The 23,073-nt window shown below is 39.1% G+C and overlaps 1 protein-coding gene across 1 annotated transcript in view; it reads right to left on the reverse strand.

Annotated features, from left to right (window-relative positions):
* Positions 1–961: 961 nt before the first annotated feature.
* The window catches only part of LOC139631356 (testis-expressed protein 264 homolog), a 33,532-nt gene continuing 11,420 nt past the window's right edge, over positions 962–23,073 (reverse strand). The window contains exons 3-4 of the mRNA XM_071495555.1: positions 8,581–8,746; positions 962–2,777 (exon numbers count right to left, since the gene is read on the reverse strand). Of these exons, the coding sequence (XP_071351656.1) occupies positions 2,488–2,777; positions 8,581–8,746 (456 nt within the window). The 3' untranslated portion in view covers positions 962–2,487. The remainder of the gene's footprint in view (positions 2,778–8,580; positions 8,747–23,073) is intronic.

Genomic DNA, 23,073 nt, shown 5'->3' on the forward strand with positions numbered 1-23,073 from the left:
TGTTCCCGACAGTAGTTTGACAAGCAAATGTCAACAAAATCTCTTTAATGAACAGGTAGGCAGCTAAAGAGCTCTCTGAATGCAATGTTGTTTTCCTTAGAGACCGAACACACAGATACTGCCAGAAAATGCAACTCGGACGAAAAAAAAAAAAGATCACTGTGGCTGGTGCCTTCTAACAAAATGCTACTGAGTCTCGATCCAAGAAGTACGTTTACTGGGTTAAGTAGATAACTTTGTTGTGTAAAATCCCAAATCGGCCAATGTCCAAGATTTGTTCCAGGTTTCACTCAGCCACCCAGATAACCCAGTAAGCCTGCTACTTGAAACTGCTCCCTGGTTGGATCAGCAGCCAAGAGCCTCAGTAAGGGACAGGAGCTGTGGAATTTAGTTGAATGAATCTACCTACTTTAATGTCTTGATTCTGCATTATCTATTTATGCATTACCATTATGTGTTCGTAATGACTGTACTATGACTGTGTAAAGAACAACTTCACAGCAGCTTTAATTTGGATAAAATACCTTCTCTTTGGCACAGTCTGATGGATCAACGTGTAGCCTTGGCAGGATGACCCACATTACAGCAACAGTTTATCTGACAAGCTAATGCCACAGTTGTAGTTCAGGAAAGCCTTGCTGGCCTGTTTTTTAGTCAAATCAAATACACAATAGTAAAGTGAGAGACGGTATGTTTAATTTCTGTCAGAGTAAAAGTTATTACCTGGAGTATCTTAAATGCACATCCGAGAGCTCAGAATATGCAAAAGCTGTTTGCGTAAAAACTGGGAAATATGGCTCATCTCTCCCTTGACTTCACACATGCACATCCTTTTGTGCTGCCCACACCCTCCAAGTGAGCGTGGCTTGCTGTGAGAAGCTCAGTGTGATCTCTTGTTTGTTGGATGATAAAGGATATGGATATGACTGGAGATACATTACAGGCTGTGGATCATCAGGTGGTCTTTGAGGCTGCAGCTGCCATATTTATTTCAAAGAGGAAAAGGGAGGCAGAGCAAAAGGTGAAACAACAAACAGGAGTTAGCCTGTGCAAAGAGACAGCAAATGGTAGAAAGGTTGAGAAAGTAAAATAACAGAATTTGATGTCTAAACAGAAAATGAAGAAGCTGGGAATGGATGCGGGGGGATCATTTAAGGATGCCGGAGGCCAGATGTAGAGTGACCGTAAATACAAGGTAGAATCAGAGAGCTTTGCTTTCAGTCATAATTAAATCAATATTAATGGCCACCGCACTTGTCTTGGCTGCACACTCACAATAATCATGTTCTAAATCTCAGAGGTGGTCAGGAAGACTACAGGAAGAGGGTAATTATATTACATTCATTCACACCTTTATCTTGGGAATCAACAACAGATCTATGCAAACGTACAACCTTGTAAAAATACAGATTTTAAGATTTATAACAAGGTGCTCAAGTATTCAAAACACAAGAAATATAAAAAAAAAACAGTACAGAACACTTTGTGCTTACTTACAATGTGCTTATACTAATTTCAATGCCACGTGTCAGTTATTAATAAAATCACATTTAGGTCCTTTGTAAACAAGTCACTAAACATAAGCTACTTGAAATGAACAGAATTCCCTATTTTTATATTTGTGTTACAATCATCTGACAAACAAATTCCTCATTTGAAATGCAGGTTATAGTGAGCTTCAGTCCAGAAAAAATAAAGACATCCTTATTACAGAACAGCTCTGATTGCTTCAGATGGAGAGAGAAAATACTAGTTTAAAATGTTCAAGTAAACAGTGACAAATACTCAGTTCAGTCATCTTGTATCATTTGGACAAACAGCAACACCTCTGTAAAAATGTTTCAAGAAACTCAGGCTACCTGAATATGTTCTGTTTTCTGTCAACAAAATCTTAACAGATTTTAACACTTTCACCTTAAAACTGTGCGGTCAAAGGATTCAAGGATAAGTCTGGTGTTATTTCCTATTTTTGTTTAGTCAACAAATCCCATTAAAAGACCAAAATTAATAATGAATTGACAGAATTGTCTGCGTAGCCAAAGCCTGATATAGCCTGAGACTATATATTACAACGAACGCAGGCACTGTAGTTTATTTTGAAATGATCTCACATACGCTGCCTTGCTGCTGTAACCACTCAGTAGCACACCAAACATGGATTAATTCACAGATAAAAATAGTCCCAAACTAATGCTCTATTTACTAGAGCTTGGGTGACATTTTCTAAAAACTACAATGCCCATCTGTTTTGGAAATATATTTGAACCTATATATTAAAACAAAATCATATATTCATGACTCTGTTTTTAAAGATAAACATATTCTGTGGGAGAGAATGGGCTCTCAGGGTAGGGAAGGCAGAGAGTATGGAGGACCTGACGACCACATTGTTGGTTTTGGTCTTTATGTGGGATATGTATGAGAGAAATAAATCGCCCACCATTTCCTATATTCTCTCATTCTTAACTGATATGTGTCACTGAGCTTTCACTCCTCCCCTCCAACGACACCCCACCACTTCTGTGTGGGAACCTCCAGGCTCTTCTGGTCGGAGTCTGCATGACGCCACTCCTCTCTGTCTTCCTGCTGTCCACCAGCCTGCTCCCAGTCCAGATCTTTAAATGAGGATCCCCCTGAGCTTCTCTCTCTGTAGTCTCTTTGCCCTTGATCCGGGGTTAGCACAGAGGAGTGGACAGAGGAGGCCGCTAGGGACGTCTCTCTGCTGTCTGACAGGAGAACCCCACTCCCTGAGCTGTATTCACTGTTTGAGTCTGCACCTAGAGCAGTGATAAAACAAAGGGAGGGGAAGGACAGATGGTGAGAGGGCTTCTATAAACAAACACCACATGAGAAAAGACTCGCTGCCCAAAAATCCAGGGCTGGGATTCAACCAAAATCTGCATGATGGTATTTGAGCTGCACCGTGATTTTTGGCCTCGAATAAGTATTATCTCTTCCATCATTTTCCCTTTATTTTACACCAAAATGATGAATCATTTTTGCATCATATGCACTGAGGCAAACATCAAATTCTTCCTCAAAATGCACCTTGAAATTAAATGCTGTCAGTATATGATGGCTTATGCAATGGGACTACATACTGTATGCTTCAGAAAGATTATTTCACGGCCACAAAAATCACTGCCGGGGACAGAGACAAGAGAACCCATGTCCTAACCTGTATAGTGATTTTAAGGCTGTCTCTTCTCGGCTATTTTTCATGGATTACTTTATGTTATACATTTACTTTATGGTAAATCAAACCTAAAAAACTGCAATGCCCTTTTATGCATCCTGCTCGTTTCTCCTGATGCATTGTTTCATTGTTACATGTTTAAAAATCCCCAAGTTGTACAGAAATAACAAGAGTACTGTTGCATTTTGCTCATTCAGTCAGGTTGGATGTGTTTTGTTTTTGTTGTTTTTTTTTTTTTTTGTTTTGTTTTTTTGTATTTTGTTTTGCATTTTTGGATAACAGAGTACACGCACATTTTTCTGGTTGTTAATGAACTGTGAGACAAGCAACAACACCTCATGCTGTGACTTGAAGTTAATTAGAAACTCCTGGAAGCTGAAGGTCTTTTGCTCTTTAATTGGACAGGCTCACATAAGCAGCCCGACCACTTGTCTCCTCAGAGTTTCTGAGTTTGTGCTTTGCAGCTTAATAGGATCAATGTCATACTTGTATGTTCCTGTCTCTTGACCTTTTGTCTCTTTGGAAGTGAGTGTTTACACATAAGACTCTACTCAAATCAATACGTCCTAACACTAAGCCAGCCTGCCATTAACTGCAGACCTGATGATGATAGCAAGAACTAACCGTTCAAATGAAACAGTGGACAGAAGCCAGATGGAGGTTAATCGTCATGTTGCAGGGGATAAATACTTGATGACATGGGGCAAATTCTGAGCAGTAGCTGACAAACTCAAAGTCTTCTCACCACGGTGCATTGCAATTCAGGAAAAAAAAATAGTTTTAAGCAAAGACTCTATCATGATGTCACAGGCTTCCAGTGTTCAAAGTCATCGATTATCAGTCAACAAAGGCGTTTGTTCTCAAAATCCACTCAACATTTCATTGTGGGAATTCAACTCTGGATGTTACCTATGCAAAAATCACACATACACTTCAGCACAGACGACTGACAAAGGTGAAGAAAAAGACATTAAGTGTAGTGGCAGGGCTGCCAAAAACTCTGTGACATTCAAAACAGTCAAGTGATTTTCTTTTTTTGTTAAACTTCAAAGGTTAAAACACAGAGAGAGTCACTTCAAAGACATGTTGAACATCACACTCAAGTTAAGAGAATTCCAACACTACAAGAAAAATACAAAAAGAGGAAATGGTGTTACATGGTGACATACAAATAGTACACAAGATTAATTACACTGAAAATACTTATGAATATTGAAAATTGTGTCAGGAGCAACTCTACTAGTTTATGAAGAAATATTGTATGTTTATATTACCCCAATGCTGTGTGTGCTGTGTTGCACTTGATCAAAACATAGAAGTACTAAAGGCTCATGTTGTGTCACACATCCCTAGAATATGATATTAGAAAAGATGAGGGAGCGAGAGAGATATTGCAGTGAAAATGACCCCATGTTGACAGAGAATATGAGACCGGGTCTGGGGTTGAGCACACACTGGAGTTTGAACACGAGGTGAACCACAGGAATTTCAACTAACTGCATGTAAACTGCACGGCTGATTGAATTATAAATCATTTATTCCCAGCAACAACACTACACACCAGTGGACTATGATTATTTTCACCTGGTGGAAGAAAAGATGTGTAAGAATTAGAGATAAATACAATGTACAGCAGAGAATGAACTCCTATTTATCTTAATAAAAATGCATTCAAAATTCAAATAAAAAACAACCAAATTTGAATGTAGCCACAAGCTCCTCCTGATTAATTTACACCCACCTCGTGTGCATGTGATTGATGGAGGGAAGAGAAAAATGAAATAAAACATTAAAAATATGCACACTGAGCTCCGAAAGAGCAATGGGTTTGGTCTCATGTTGGTTGCTCCTCTGCTGGTTGAATGCCTAAAGCGAGCCACAAAATTTAATCAGTCAATGGGGAAGAAAAATCCCATTTGGATTGGAAGATACATTAGGCATGATATCTTCATTTTTTAAAGGTGAAAATTGTCTCTGCATTTGATTGGAGGGGTTTAGTGGTGCCTACAGGCATCAGTCCCTACATACAGTGGGAGTGACAGTCGATCCATTATTGGAATAAGAGCGTGTCAAGATTTAATGTGCTTACTCCAACTTAGTTTACAGAAGGATAATCATTATAATCAGGCTTAAATCCAGTCGGGTCAAAATCAGTGCAGATCAAGATACTGTGTAAAGGGTAACAGGCAGAGACGTGGACTTAAGACTTGGATTCAAGTCCTACGTTACTTCTCTAAGACTTGACTTACTGTGAGACTAGGAAAGCAAAAAATTCAGCTGACACTGTAAAATCAGTAATTGTTTAATTTTTAGGCTGTGTTATTTTCAGCTGTTTTTTTTAAAAAAAAAAAGAAACTTTTGTAATTTCCTGAAGGTGTCACTATCCCTCAGCCAAAACATTTGTCGGATGGTCAATCTGCATCTGAAGAACTCAAGTGCAATGCCGGGCTTCTCGTCCCACCTTCGAGTGTGGCCGTTCAGAGCAGCTATAAACACTTTGCCCTCAGATGTGGTCGGAGCATGAGCTTGATTTTATGCTTGTGCATTAAGAGGTTGTGTTACCTACAGCAGCTATGTGTGTAGGCTTGAAAGCAACACTGTAGTGTACGCTGTAGATGACGTGCACGTCATTAAAGGCTACGGGGGCTGCAGAGATGGGGACTGTTAGAACTGTCAGCTGCTTGTGTTTTCCCCTCCGTGTTTCTGATGCTGGCAGAGATTGCTGAGAGTGAAAACAACATGAAGCAAGTTTTTTTTTTTTTTTTTTTTTTTTAAAAAAAAGCCTTGTTATCTTCTCCTCTTCAGCTGTACACATCTATCAAAGCCACTGACACTGCTCTCCATCACAGTAAATGATACACTTTAAATATGGCAACAGCATGGCGTCCATCTGGTGTTGTGGCGGTGATATCTAAGGGTAATATATGACTTGTTTTATACCTTGGACTTGATCTCATGGACTTGAGTTTTGATTTGACTTGAACTTGACCCCAAAGACTTAAAAACAGCTCTGCAAACAGTAAAACCTCTTGTGTAGCAGAGTAAACAATGGGAGAGAATGACAGGGCAATTTTTAGATGGCTGTCTGACAGAGAGAGGAGCCATGTGTGGGGAGGCTTGGGGGGGGTTTAATCCAGTCACTAATGAGTATGAGGGAGTGATTGGAGTAGCGGATAGGAGGGTTGGGAATCAGTGGACCAAAGAAGCCCCCACTGCCCCGAATGCTCCACTGACCTGGGTAAGTTGATACCAGTGGGACAGGAGCATGGCTACCTGTCACATTATCATTCAGTCGTGGACCCAAATGCCACTTCTGCCCTGCACCGTGCTGGTGACACATGAAGAGCACTGGATTTGTCAGCATCACCCAGTTTCACTCTGTTTTGGAGCAGAGATCCAGTGGGGAACTTCTGAGGTGTGGTGGGAAGAAGATGTGACACTAGATGTGAGAGGGTGGACATATCCAGACCACTCTCTCATAATCAGGTGCTACTACTTTTATAGCACGTGATGGGGTAATTGAGTAGCTTTAAACCAAAAAAAAGGCAACAAAATAAAAGCAATTTCTTAACAATTCAAAGATTTGGGAAGAAGATTTTCCAGAATCATCATTTCAAACATCAGAGTTGAATGAGGACACAAATGCCAGTGGAATGAATCAATCATTGTACACTGTGCTCCATCGTGCGTACACCACTACACTAAACAGTGGAGGCTCATTTATGCTTGACTGCTTTAGGCATATTTGACAGTTTTTCATACTTTCTGATAACATCTTAGACATTTTAGATTAATCCATTAATCATTTAGTTCATAAAATGACAGGAAATAGTGAAAAATATGGAATCTTCACATTGCTTGTTTTGTCTGACCACCAGTCCCAAATCCAAAGATAGCCAGTTTCAATTCTCACTTTTGAGAAGCTGGACTGCTCTAAAAATTGCTTTGGCGCCAGTGATATCCTATATATTTCTAAACAACCCATTCTATCTAGTGCATGTTCACGTAGGATTTATAGTGTAACATCCTGTCTTGAGTATTTATTTTTTTTGTTGTTTGTGATTATTTTCACATTGATTTGTGTCCTTTATGTTTCAGCTGGGCTATATTTGGATTCACTGTAGCTCCATCGAATTGAACCGAGTTGAACAATAACACCTCTGCACAAAGCTGTAGCAATTATGTGCTATGAAGCCGTATGAACAGGCTTATTTTAACACTCCATGTGAACTCATCCCTGCATCTCACTTCATCCATTCCTGACTCCTCCAAACACTCCTTCACAAGCTTTTATGTCTTGTGACAACAACTTAGTGTCAAATGGAAGTGTGTTTGTGCATCTTTTACAGTGAAAGCAACATTTCCATATGGTGTCCATGTGGCTGTGGACAGCCTCTTACTGAGTGTTAACACACTTCCACCAGAGGCTGTTGTGTCTGGCCTTTTCATTAACACCTTAGAAGGTGTCAATCACAGTTTTCTTCTGTGGGACTGCTCATAAACAAAACAGCAGTAGAAACAAGGTCCAATTCCCCTGGGTCCCACACCCGCAGCAGTGACCACAGCTGAATGCTGAAGCCAAAACACAGGCACCTTAACATGCAGTTTCCTGAGGGCCATAAGAAAGCAGCTAACTGTATTGAACTAAATGAGAAAAAAAATCTAACTTTTTTTCTCCATTTCAAAAGCTGGTCAACAAAGTGAAGCATTTAGCAGGCTAGCCAGACATTTATTTCCCTGAGGACTTGGTGGAGGCCAAGAGCAGACCTAGTCACTTCCCCGAAGCACCGAACTGAAGGTCTGTGAGTTGCCAGCAACACAGCTCCAAATGAATGCTAATGTTTTTTTTTTTTTAAAAATCAACTAATAGTCCTTTAAATTTAATAAATATATACAGAATGGATCAAGACAGTGGCAAATGTCAGACCTCATTGAAGACTTCACAGTTTCAAAACAAAGGCCAATGAGTGACACAGTACATTCATGTTTTTATAGTCCCCGCACATATAGTAATAAAGTAAGAGTTTATGTAATGATTCTGAAATCTGACATAAGAGCTTGTACAAATATATCAAAACACTATAGTCTTTCCGTAATGCTTATCAATATTGCCCTACATTGTGTGAGCATGATCACTTTTTAGGTTATTTTTTATGGAATAAATGACGACCAGGATTATGTCCTAACTGTGTAAATATCACTCTATACATATTTATTTTTTTACTGTTTGTGGAAAAGATAATAACTAAGCAAACCTCCATGTGGGACTTGCATTTGTTGGCCCATGAATGTACTATATTTGAATGGTGGGTTCAGCTTCAGGTTTTCCTGAAAGCGCAACAAAAATGTATGTGCTTATGCAGTACAACATGAAGAGTATGTACCTGAGACGTCTGTGTCACTGTGCAATTCCTCTTGATCTGAGAGTCTCCTTTCTACCCGCCGCACTTCAGGCACATAGAAATCTCCCTGTCGAGCCAAGGGGGCCATGAACTGGATCTGACCGTCCCTGTAGATCTCAAGGAACGGGTGTGCACAAAGCCTCCTTTCCTGCGAGAGATGTGTAGGTTAGTGAGAATAAAAAGCAAGTTCCTGGTTTACAACGAATGTAAATGCGATACAAAGCTGTTGATTAAAAAGTGTCTGTTGCCTGTTGTGCAGATCTTTGAATTGTCAGTGCTAATTTAACCCTGACGTCATCTCTGCCAATGCTAAAATGAGTCCCATCAACACTTATTAACACATGCGCGTTTACATACACGTACATGTAATGGACAGAGGAAACACCATATTAGGATGCAAGAGCAGACATGCCAATAATACCACGAGTCTGCCTCCAGTCAGTCATGAGTGAAAATGATATGTGGGAACCTCACTGCTTCACGGCTGAGCTAAAATGAATCATTTTCCTCTCTCTTCACACCCTCCATGCAACACATCTTAGATCTGTATAATCTGTCTTTATGAATGTGCAGCCTCCACACTGCCTGTCACACTGCCTCGCTGCTGTCCTTCCTCTGTCACTTGCTTCACTCCTCTAGAGGCAGGAAGTCTCACATGACCACTCCACTTCTGCGGGCTCATTAACCTTTCATACACCATGTTTTGTTATTCCACTCATGCAAAGCCAATATCTGTTATTTTCACCCTTTCGGCATATGCTAAATGTCAAGCAATACTAGAAACACACTGTGGCTGCAGTGCAGTATCTCCATATTATTATTCATTTAAATAAATTTGTTTCAATTAGCTAAAATTGAGGTCAGTTTTCATTTTGACTTGTCCATTTTGCTGCTGCCAAAGTACAACAGATTTGCTGCAGCTTGATCTAATGTAACATAAATAAAGTAGATGTTGATTATTAACTGATGTCATATTCTACATTAGACTAAACCACAAGCAATATTTTCTTATGGTGAAAAGTGCTATGGATTTGAGAAACACACTGCAGCATTTAGTGTGGTTTAATATGAGGTTATTGCTTTATTAAAGGATTTGTGGCATGGGGACAAAAAAATTGAGAGTGAAAGCACAGTATTATGGTAATACAGACCTCTGTATTCACACCTTCCTCTCTTCCTCCATCTCTGAACCCCGCGTTTCATCACTGACTTGAACTACATTAGCCCAAGCCTTTTAGACCATAAATCATTACTTACACTTCTGACAAATTCATGACAACTCTCCAAGAGTTAAAACTGTTTAGATTATTATTGTATCTCGACAGATCCTGCGAGCGTAGAGTCCCTATGCCCTGAGCTGACGTTCCAGTTTCAAGCAAAGTGGATATAACTGACAGGTAGTTACTGTTTAGTGGAACAACAGGAACGTCACACATGTAGGATATGATAATCAGGCTTGTAGATTGAACACACACACTTCTGAGACACTCTTTGTAGGAGACAGCTAACTTCTTCTCAAACCCTGTCCTATCATCTCTCTCACCATCTGTCTCTCGGCCCAATTATGACAGCAGCAACGCTCCTCATGCTGCTGCAGGAACAACGTTGTCAGTTTCAGTGATTTCAGCGACATCAATTATTGGTGTGTATTTCCTTGAGAAACATCTGTGTATCCTCATTGGTTTGGCATCAGCCAGAGTCAGACATGCAGGCTGCTTCATATTGCATGTTGATGTGCACGTATGCATGATGACATACACACAGTAGTTCAAGTTTGCAGTTCAGACCCCATCAATAAATGATCAAATGTGCAGAAATGAGGTATAGTGCAGACAAGCTGTCAATACAATAGCTACACGGAGGGATTCAGTGTCAGTATTTCACTGGTAAATTCTGATTTGTCAGAATTATATTTGCTTTCTGGTACAGAGTATAATGGATGCCCAAGACATTTTATTTGGCTTGTTGGTGTTACACAACAAAGGACTGGAGAGGAGCTGACAAATACAATACTGCAGACAAGATGTACTAAATAAGAGTAGACTCAACAGTCCAATGGCACACTTAAAAAGATCCAAGAATAAAAGCATTATTTGCCAAATGAGCAGAGTAAGGGTGAGTTTTAAAAGTGCTGCATTTACCCCTAGAGGAAAATAATAGAAACACCTGACTACAAATGAATATAAAGTACCGAAAATAGAGAGGAGCCACTCTGAACAGCTTCTGTGCTTGTTTCACTTCTTTCATACGAATCCTTGACTGTTTGCAGGGGGACAATCTATGGGATTAACAAAGTGGACGTGTGTTTGCTTGACTACATCATGTAAAAGAATTAGACATGTTCAGGTGTGATGACACAGAAGGCTGCAAAAGATGTTCAGCTTCATACAGGCATTCACAACAGCAATGTTAAATATGCAGTGTTTATGGGGTTCTGGCTCAGGTCTAGTGTCATTGAGACACTATTACTTAGGTTGTGGGGAAATGGAAACATTGTGAGAAAACTGTCTTTAAAAGGGAAATTAGGGTACATCACGTCCCACAAAATGCAAAACGGCCCCATAGAGCTCAGCAATTATGTGAAGGTGCAGAGCAAAAGCATCAGGATCTAATGGGTTCTGCAAGATGGCAAAAGACACGTCAGGTTAAAAACACATTTTTGCTTTCTCAAACTGTAAACAAAACTGGAAGCAGGACAAAACAACTTATCAGTGCCTACTGCTCAGCTACTGTGGTTTGAATACAAGTTGTTTTGGCTGCCCCAGCATAAAAATCTGTTTTTGTCAAAATTAAGATGTAGATTAAATTATTACTACTTTCTTTATCACATTACTTGTTTTTGATTTTGTGATTTTGTCTGTTACCTTATTTTTCTTCAAAATGCCTTTATTCCTGCATAAAAGCATCAGGTTTCTGCCGAAAGCTGAATGATTCATCTGTGCATCTTTTTTTTTTTTTTTACTGTAATTATGTAAAGATTTTTCATATTTTCTTGTTTTTTTATTTTTTTTTGTTATTTTTTGCCTACGCACTGAACATCTACCAAATATGCATCCCACCTGAAACTAAGTCTTTGAAGGCAAAAGCTCCATTAGCACATTTGATGTTGAAAATGATTAATGAAAATCATGAATTAAAAGCAAAGATACTGTCTGGCAGAGGGTAAAAAGGTGTGTAACACTGACGTTTTCAGACCAACACTGATGGCCAGACAAGTGGGCGAAGAAAAATTGATTCATTCTGAGTGGATTAATATTCAACAAGAAGATCCACTCTCTCCATGTGTGCTCTCTGTTTAACTGACTTCTTATTGCTTCATGAACTGGACGTTTCTGAAGAGAATACTCTATAAGTAAGTAAATAAGAGAATTACATTTATCTATGAAATATGAATTAAGACATAACCAAGATTTACGTTTTAGTTTGCAACAACCTCAAGTTGACAGCCTCAACTGTTGAATACATTTGGCTGTGAATGTGACCAGATTACGACTGCAACATCTTACTGCAGCTATACAGAAAGGCCGATGAAATAGTGTGTACACAAAAACAAGAGCACATAGCAGGACAGGACTTGAACTATCTAATTAAGTGATTCTCCAAGCCAAAAAAATAAATAAAAAATTCTCTGGTGCCAGCTTGTCCATCGTAACAATTTGCTGCTTTCAGACTCTTGGTCTAAGAATACAAGCAATCTGAAGATGTCATGTTGGGCTTTAAGAAACTGTGGTTTAGGAAAAAGTGCATGTGTATGAACAATTTCTGACATTTAAAAGATCCAACGGTGAACTGATTAACTGAGAAAAATCAGCAGATGAATTAATAGAGAAGATAGATAGTCATTAGTTGCAGTCCAGAGTTTTTACTGCATTGGCTATGAGGACTGGTAAATGTACCAATGGTCAGCTGACAAGGCTATTCATTAGTGTCTTGACATGACATGATGTGGAAAAACTCTAGACTTGCTGCATAGATATAATGTTTAAGTAACTTGACCTGTTGTCAACTCTCATCAATAACTATAATTTATTTAAGATCTTTGAAAGGATTGATTTTAAACGATTTTGTTAAAATCTATTGTGAGACTTGAGGACACCTTTATTATTTCTACACCCACACATGGAGCCTATAGATATCACTCCAGTCACTGCAAGGTGCAACCTAACCCATCAAGCTGAGCAGATACAGTGAGGTCAGTTTTACTGTGTCTTATAAACAGAAGACCTGGGACAGAGGGCAGGCCAATAATTAGACCTGCTGTGGAGACGCTGAGACAAACTGTGCTCTGTAGGCTTTTGTAATTGGGTAGGGAATTGTGGCTAGTGTACTTATTGATTTTTGTTTGATTTTCGCCATAATCTTCTCCTACAGTATCAGGGCCACAGGTACCCAGGAGAGCACTTAGGGCAGTCCAGAGTATCAGGGTCATAGTAGAGTCATTTTTCCTTCACATCCTGCACAGCCCAGAAATGGCAATATTTCCTGTTATTTTGTTTCTCTAGCATGAAAACGCCATTAAACTGTAGTATTATTAAGAAAACAGACATGGGAAATTACAGGGGCCGACAGAACATGACCACATCTTACTTTGATTAAACTAATAGAAAATTTGAAAGAAAAGAAACAGGCAGAGGCAGCTGTGGACGTATCCATCTATGCTTCATGGCGCTTGTTTTCTGGTGGTGATTTCACTCCTAGTTCGCCCTTGCCAACCATGATTGGAAATGCAGAGTCAAAGTCATGAATCATGAATGGGTAAATGTGATCATCCTGACCATCACCAATGCTTTGAAGTAGATGCTTCCCTTCACAAGCCTCACGAGTGCGTATCAGCACATGCCATAGCTGTTTCATCCAAAAGGTACTATGCAAGCTCTGTTAATTGTTATAGTGAGTTTAATTATTGTGCTAATTCACATGTCACAGTTAAATAAACCTTGCAATTACAGCGCTTTGTTGTACTGAAACACTGGGAAAGGAAATCTGCATCAACAAAGAATTAAAGATGAATGAAATTAGTTTGAGTGTGGGAGATTGCCAAAAGCAGCCTGCAAAAACGCACAGAGGTGTGTGGCTCTTAAATCACCTCTCGCACACTTTCTCACGCTAGCTGTGTATCTGGGGGAAGGATAGATGGTTTATAAAGAAGGAGGATGTGCTGGTGTCCTCTCTTTCCAGGTTCTTAGCCTCAAGACCAACATCTGCATGGGAGCCCTGTGCAAACACATCACATGTGCCTTCGGATAAATAAATTAAACTGTACAGGGTATTTTTAGAGCTCTAAAAGAAGATTTCCAGTCCCCACTGGTACAACGCTGCTATACATTCAGCCGACATTCTGGTTCGATGAGTTACTTTTTCCTGAAGTCCTAAAAGCTCTACACCACTTCACCATATGACAGCGCATAAATGTATAATTCCACAAATGAGATTTATTTCATTCAAATGTTTACTGGTATATCTGGGTTGTGTACGGGTCACATTATGGGCTAGATATTTCCATGCACACACTATAATAAAACTACGACCATTTGGAGTTTAGTTTGCATTAGTCACATAATGGTTACAATTAAATTATTAGAGTGCAACAACAGCGGAAGGAGAAATACAGCTTGTTGAAGAATAATTCAGGTATTACCAGATGAGAAACTTATAACACAATGTGTCAATGCTTGACACACTGGAGTACAAGGTTAGTATAAATCCTGTTTGTTTAATTTTTAATATTTTAAAGGAAATTTAAACAGTTCAAAGTGCAGTGAAACAACCTTACATAGTAGAAATATAATGGGTCAACTTGCAGCTTCTCAGCATCAGTCGAAGTAAATGAAGCCTCAAGAGGTTGAAGCTAATAATTCCTGCAGATGCCCCAACTTTTCTTACAAATACTGTCTGTACAAAGGCAGTGTTGGAACAAACTGTGGTGCTACACTCTTTGAAGCATCACTTGGACAATGCTGTACGGCAGGAAGTACGACTGTGTAGTATTATCAGAATGATAACAAAAAGGCAATTATTAAAGGAAGACGTAGGCTACTGGTTGGTCAGGGATGCATCACATTTGGGTAAACTTATGCAAGCAAAAAGTTTTGGGACAAATTTTCAGAGTGCATTAAGACAATAACTATGTAAATAACAACAACTGTAAAATGGAGGTGTTTTGAAACTTTTGACCAGTATACACGGTGGTGTCCAACAGGTTTTGGGACAAATGATATATTTTGTTGTTTTTTAAAGAAAAAGAAAGAAAAAGAAAAAGAAAAACAAACAGATATTAACACATGTTAATTGAATTTCTTCTAATACTAATATGTAATAATAACTCTGAAGTTTTTACATAAAGATCCACACATTACTTCCTGAGAAATGTACGAAAATGTTGAAAAATGCTCTATCTCACATTGCTTAGGAAAGTGACAAAAACAAGTTCCTGGATCTGCCCTGTTAACTGGTCGGCAGCAAAATTTAATGGGTTCCTCCCTGGTCTGTGTCCCATACAAGTTGGTGTAAATCTGTTCAGTACTTTTTGTGTAATCCTGCTGACAAACAAACAAACAAACAGACACAGATGAAAAGATAACCTTGGCGGATGTAAAAATTAAACAGTAACCGAGGCATGAAAACCCACATCACACTCATCGATTTGTTTGACTGAAGCCCAACCTGCTGCAGCTCAGACACCCACTGAAGACAGGAATAACTCTTAAGCAACATTTTCCTAAGCAGATGACAGTCATTATCCATAACAGCTTTTCACCAAAATGTTTCACTGTTCCAGCTCCTGTCAACATGCTACAGCTAGCCGGTGATGAGCCTGTTGGGGGGGTAATATGGCATTATTCATCATTTATTTCTCAAGAAAATTAAATAAATATCTCTAAATAATAATGTCTCGTCAAAAAATACCAGCACTACCATTATTTCTGATAAGACAAAAATGAAATTTATGTTGCTTTGTAGAGCAGCAAATACATCAAACATGAGCGAAGGCACGTATTGACCAGAAGTGAAGGTGAGGTGATTCGACTTGTATAAATATGCATCTTTTCCCATGATTTTCTTTATTTACTTTTTCAGCTATTTCCTCCTAGAAAATGTTAGGTGTACATTTTCCTGTTATCTGTGTTGAACAAGAAATAATTATGTTTTTTTTTTTTGGTTTTTTTATGGCATTTTGATGCAATTTTCCTCACAAGCAGCAATTCATAAACAAAGGAAGAATAAATCTTTAGTATGAGTAAAGTGTTAGTGGAGGAGATGCCCAGAGGCAGTGTGGTACAGCATAACAAATACAGAGAATACATTTTACACCAGAGGAGGGATTTCAATAGGGAATGAAAGCACTGGTGCTGGAGAGGAAGAATAACCAAAGTCAAGCCACAAATAAACGCTGTGAACAAGCTACCAGAGGAGCCATTAAATCCCGACACACAAAGAAATGAGACATGCTTTTCCCAGGTAACACTTGGTGAATCACATCCACTTTGAATTTTCATGAATCCCTCCCTTCATCTGGTGGCTCGGATTAGGAATGCCCACAAATTCATATCAGATTGGTCCTAAATCCAAATAACAGGATGACCCTGATGAACCTGCCCCCCCCCCCCCCCCCCCCCCCCCCCCAAAATTATACCTTCGAGCCTGAGGTTTTTACAGCAATAGGACAAATCAGCAGACCAGGCTCTATGTGTAATAAGGGTGCTGCAACTAACAGTTATCGTCATTAAAAATTCATGTGCCAATTATGTTTACGATTAACTAATTAGTTTAGCCTCTTTTTTTTAATTTATTTTTTTATTATGAATGTAATATTGAAGTGTCCACAACCATGCTAGTGGTTCTGCGCTAAGACACAGTGGTGCTTTGAGCTTTGAGCTAATGACACAAAAGGATGTTTAGCATCACCACCTTGCATGCCTAAATTAACTCATTACTGCTAAAGTAAATTTAACTCCTAAACACAACATGCAGCTGAGGCTGATGGGATTGATACTAGTCTTGCAGGTATTTGGTTGTAAACAAAAGTGTTGGGCAAATTAAAATTTTGACCTGATGATGATGATCCAAGAGGCAAAGACGATGCCTCCAACTTGCTTGTTTTGTCCAATCAACAGACTAAAACCCAAAGATGTACAATTTACAGTGGTATGAAACAGAGACTGCAAGTGTGCAGATAAGAATCACCTCTCCACCGCAGCAGACCAGCAGTCTGTCAAACAGAGCACAACATTAAGCATGCCTAGGTTTCCACCATAGACTGTAGGTTTCCACAGGACCTTGCCCTTCTACAGATAATGGTGATAAGACCTCAGCTGCCATGCTAACCAGGCTAGACGCAGTGTGCTGCAGTAACACAGGGACAAATGAAGAGCCGTGCATCAGGCTGAGTGGGTGGAGGACATGCTGCACATGTACAATCACTAAGTCATGTCGATGTAATGAAAGTAACAGCAACCACACTGGAACTTTAGTTGAGATGATATCAAACTTATCGATCAATATTCAAATATTGGTCATATATCGGTTTTTGCGCCAATTATGTTGTATGTAATTTACTAAAACGTTTATTTTTAGCAACACTCACAATTAACACGACTCGTTGTCAGGTGGGATTAGACGAGTTATCTCCTTCAGAGTTAGTGCGTGTGGTGAGAATAATGTGTTAAAGAGACACAGACAGTAATAATTCCTAACTATTAACATTTCCAGCATTAGACTGTGTGTAAAAGAAAAGCAAAGCTCAGAGTGACTCCGACTCTCAGGGGCCACTGCACCTATTGTACCTTAGAAAGAGTCAGCCTGACCAGACAAAGACAGTGAAGAATTGACGGAGAAAAGTGAAGACCTCCTGCTCACAGAGAGAGGGGAGGGAAAAACTGCCAACAAATGGTCATTCTGAGTACTGAGACAGACAAAAACAGCATGGCCCCCCGTCTCCCGTGGAGAGATGAAAAAAGAACTAAACACCACTATCAACAGTGAAGAGGACAGCTGAAGAAGAAGAGTAAGAAAGTGGCAGATAAGTGCTTCCAACCATTGTACTGGACTCAGATAATCTGCAAACAGGGCTGTTTTCTAGATATATCAAGTATAATTTACCATTTCCTGGTGAGCAACACAAGTTGCAACACTAAACCCCCCACTCAAGATATTTCTATTCAACTGTCAGCATAGCACATAACACAAATGAGCAAAACACACCAAGGACACAATTAATCCCCTGTTAAAACAAAAAAAAAAAAAAAAAAAAACAGTATAAATTACAGATCACAATTTGGGGAAAAACACATAAGAAAATTACACAATTAATGGCCAATAATTGCAATTATTTTGAATAATACTGCAAGGATGTTAATATGGAAACTGCTGCCCTAAACCACAAGATCAAGAACTGAATTTTTTCCCCAGTCAAGTGAACTGCTCCTCAGAGAGTTTGGAGGCTACACTGCCCACATGCTAATGTTAGTATTAATCCAGGCTGTATTCATGCATGTGCCCACACGACTAGAGGGTCTGGCATTTGATATTTCAGTTAGCAGGATAATGTCAGTTACAGTACATTGTTGTTTTTATGAGAATCTAATTTACCATCATTGTCTTGTCAAGGCCAAGAAAAAAAAAAAAGTATTATGCCATGTATTTTCCAAAGTCCTTCACAAAATGAACATGAAAAAATCTCAAGAAAACTACAGCCTGTGTCTTTCTAAAGGCAAGTTTCAAATTGTTAAAGTGAGGATTATACTATACATTATATGATTTTTGCATTTGGAAAGTTTGTAGAATTCTTTAGTTTTATTTTCATCTAATCTGTATTGCCACTGGAGGTTGTGCAAGTTTGTTTTACTTGGAAAGGCAGGCAAGGCAGAAAAGGCTCAGTCTCTGGAGATCTACAAGACAAGCAAAAGTAGCCAGAGACAAGCGGACTGTGTAGAAGACGGGTTAAGAAGGCCACCAGAATTAAATACACAAGTGTTATCCCTTTAGGTTAACTGCACCGTGCCATCTTTCAAAAGTTTTTTTTTTTTTTTAATTCCAGTGAGATCTCAGAGGATGGGTGGTTTCACGAATGAACAATATAGAAGTATTTGAAAATATACATTTACTAAACAGAACTATTAAGTTGAAATGGCTTGAGGCTGTCGTAGTGTGCACCCTACAGACGACACTATGTGCTTGGTTAGCTGCACATACTGTATATCCTCTATATGCAGGGCATTCAGTGATTCTGTGGAACAAGTGTTAATAGAAAAACATGAGGACAGAATCCACTTTTTTCAGTCCAGTTGTCATTTCAGGGTCATTCTGGTCGTATTTGCTGAGGCATCTTTGTTCAGATTGCTGTCCGCATATATTCAGTGAACATGAAGAAAACACATGAAGCAGATTTCTCTTGCATACCTACTTACAGAAGAGGAGGCAAACAGAAAAAAAAATAATATCCACCAGTTGATGTTTCTTTGAGCTTTTAAAAATTAAGAACCAAGACAGACAATGGTGCTAAATGCTGCAGGAACACAGTTACCTGCAGTCAGTTAAAATGACTTCAAAGGTAATATTCACCTGATGGTTGATAATGACAGCAAGCTTTCAGAGGCTGCGGGGCACAGACGCTGTCTCTGTTAGAGATAACACGACCATAGGATGAAGCCTTCTATCTTACTACCAAAGGACATCGCACAGACAGTTTTTCTGAACAGAGAGAGAAACAGAAATTTAAAAAATTGGATTGAGGCGTAAAACTTTAACTTTAGGTTTGAAAAGATTCCCCAGCTGATTAAAACTGCTCTCTTCTAGCACTGGACTCACAATGGATCAAAATTAATGCAGCAGAACCAGAGATATCTTGTTCTGGTCTTTTTTTTTTTTATTCCACACTTCTTTGTGTTTTGCATTTAATATGTAAGATTGGTGGAAATCTTCTTTAAGAATTTTAGAAGTCAAAGGAACTGAAAAAGTGACCTTTCGAATGACAGTGCTGTTTGCTGGCACCATGTCAGCTCTTCCCTTAGCTTCCTCCGTTAAACATGTGCGTGAATAAAAAGGCAACTCCAGCACTCGGCAGCAACACAGAACGTGTAATTGAGGGGACAGTGATACTCGACTGCTTCCTGCCACGAGTCTGCTAATGACAGTAATCTGTAAGATTGTGGAGGATACCGCTCCAGCAGAGGCACACGACCTTACTTCTCTAATCATATCCAATGAACCTCTCATATTAATGCTGCATTTCTTTTGTCTGTTGGTTATTTGGAATGTCAAAACAGCAGTAACACCGTTTTCCTCAGCGGTGGAACAGTCTTTTCAGACACTTCTGCAGACACTGCTGCTCCTTCACACAGAGTGAGGGGGGTGATGGAACATAGTATCTCTACAGCCCTTTATAATCTACATTTCATTTCAAAGCCCTGAGGGGGGGAAAAGTGGTTCAAAGGGATCGAGGGCCTAACGAGTGACAGTACTCGCTGCCGGTACGAACAATCCAGGTGTCACTCAAGCAACAACACTCTTTACACAGACTTATTCAGCCCTGACAAATGAACAAGGACTGTTTGAAAGTCACTGAGCTGAATAAAGCAGTTAAGTCCTAAGCCTCTTTTTTTATCTTTCACAGTTCCTTAACTTCGCTCGCTGAGGTCTCAAACCTCTGCACCTTTGGTTAGGTGCCCCCACCCTATGTGGTTGGGCCCATACTTGAATGGTTCAGAATTGCCTGTTGGATTGCTTTTCAGAAAATCCCTGAGGAGGAGACTGGAGCAAATTCATTTAATTTGCATGTCTATCTCAGCAAAAGACATGACCAAATTGTAGGAATATTTCAGCTGACACAAAGGGAATGAATGTGTGTATATTCTCTTCTGCTATGTTACAGAGCACACATCACAGATAAACAAACTGACCAGGTGTTCATAAAGAGTTTTAGAAATGAAACATGCAGTCCTAATACAGCAACTATCTCTACAATTTCAGACTTTTGCTTGGTAAATCATCCAATCACAAATATGTCAGCAGTGGTTTCAACATTGCAGGCTGATATCAAACATTTATATTTTTTATTCCAACCAGTTTTCCATATATTTCTTTGGGTTATAAAAAAAATTAATTAATTAATTAAAAAACAAATAATAATAATAATAATAATAATAATAATAATAATAATAATAAGACAGCACAACATGTGTTGTAAGTGTATCTCATTTTGAAGGATTTTCATTGAGTTACAATGCTGTAGCTCTTTCTTCAATATGCTTTCACAATACATACAATGCAAAGAAGGACAAGCCAGGGAGCAAATATAACCATACACAATCACAGACTGATAACATCAAAGCACACAGCACACACCTCACAAGCATTTGCTCGATCCTCACATCCTCAGTGATTGATAAGATGGCCACTGGCACAAAACAGTTTGTCCCATATCTCAAAATAACTACCCTTCTTAAATCGTAATCACACCCTACTGCCTGATCTTGATTCAGAGCGACAGTGCAACAGAGAATAAAGTTTAAATCAGATCAATCATATGTAGAAGTGACATTTAACACCAGTAGATTCCCAGCTGCTGGAAGATGAAAGTCATGTTTGAACATTTGACAGACAAACTCCACAGAGCTTTCTGCGGGGAGACTTAGATCGCAGGGTCATGATGCAATATTCTTGATAAGAGGAGAAGTGATTTTATACATTAATATAATTAACTGGTTAAAAATAAAATCACATACAAGCCATACTAACTTGACTGCATTGCAGTTTCTCATCATCAGAAGAAATAACAGCTGCTAACAGAAGCTAGTCAGCTAAGAATATCTATCAAAAAAATGTATTGCATAAGGTGTAATTGAGCATTTGCTTTCATTAAAACCCCACTTTTCTCACTTAGTTCACATAATTTTGACTCCAAACAGTGCATGTCGTTTGTAATCACAAGGAATTTATTATATTATCATATTATACATTATTATTTATAATTAGGAAAGAATTAGAAACAAGACTGGGTCAAAATATCAACTGTGTATTGTCAACCTGCAAAATTGAGGACGTAGTTGAAAACTGCTGTAGACAAATGACATCACTGCATCGTATTTGCATTCTGCCTAGTGACAGCCAGTTTCAGCCCTTCATCTGTTTGCTTCTCTCCTACTCTCTGTGCTCGCATATACAGTATTTTAATACAACTGAATTCCCAGCAAAGTTGTTCTCATTTACATGTTTTTCTGTTTCTGTCAGACAACGGAACAACGCAGCCCATTTAGACTACATGTTAACCAACAGTCACTTCCAAGCCATTTCCAAGCTGCTGCTCTGCACTGATAAAATCCTGATTTTATAACCTCAATGTCGTCTGGCAAAATCACCATACAAATAAGTTTGAGACAAAGACTGTACTGTAATTTTGGCTATATTTACTTGTAAAATGATCACCCGGAGAGAAAGTCTGAAGCGACAGAATATCTTTCTTATTTTATCTCTCACATGGCGCACAATATCCATCTCCATCAACACACTGCTACTTCACCTCTCTGCCACTCACTGAACAGAGCAGACACACAGAGAGGTCTGCCTCTTGCTCGTTGGGCAGTACTGGCAACTCTCTTCTTTGGAAGATTTGTCCAAAAAGTCACAAAAAAAAGAAAGTCAAAAAATGTCAGTAAAGGGTTCTGGAAAGTCTGTAAGTTCAGTGACAAATGTGCTGTTGGCAACACTGCAAAGTGTGAACGGCCGTTGTGACAGTGTGTGTCAAAAAAATTAAAACTATTTTCAGTTAAGTTTTGTATTGAGGTGTAATTCATTATAAATCTAAAATTAATTTTCCTCTGACTTGTCCACAAGCTCTACCTTTGTCCATTATAAAATATTTCCTTCCTTCTGCCTCTGTATCTGTTAGAGCAATGCCAGGGTTGATTACACAAATACTTGCATGTTTCTATGCACTGCATTGTTGTTTTAAACACTTTAAGCTTGAGTCCTCACCAGTAATTCTACAGAACACTTCACACATTGTTCATTATACTGCATAAAGCCTCTTTAAGCTTCCTGAAGTAGCAGTAATAAGATTCACTATAGCCTTGTGTGTGTGTGTGTGTGTGTGTGTGTGTGTGTGTGTGTGTGTGTGTTTGTTTATCTCCTGGTGGCGACTTCAACCTAAATACAGACTAACCCATGGTGACTCGTGTCACCGTGGGGACAGAAACTGAGGTCCCTGCAGGTTGAGACTGCTTTCGAGGGTTAAGATTTGGTTTTGGGTTGAGGGATAGAAATAGGTTAGGGTATGGGCTGGGGTTAGACATTTGGTTGTGATGGTTCAGGTTGTGTTACCCACAGGGATAGTGAAACAAGTATGTGTGTGTGTGTGTGTGTGTGTGTGTGTGTGTGTGTGTGTGTGTGTGTGTGTGTGTGTGCCCATACATGTATTTAGTTCCTCTATTGTTGAGTTTTATTGGTTTATAAACAGGGAAAATGTTCAATGTTCCGTGT

This window comes from Trachinotus anak, unplaced genomic scaffold (genome assembly GCF_046630095.1).
Source record: "Trachinotus anak isolate AG129_WGS33_773 ecotype Australia unplaced genomic scaffold, CSIRO_AGI_Tana_v1 ptg000013l, whole genome shotgun sequence".
NCBI lineage: Eukaryota > Metazoa > Chordata > Actinopteri > Carangiformes > Carangidae > Trachinotus > Trachinotus anak.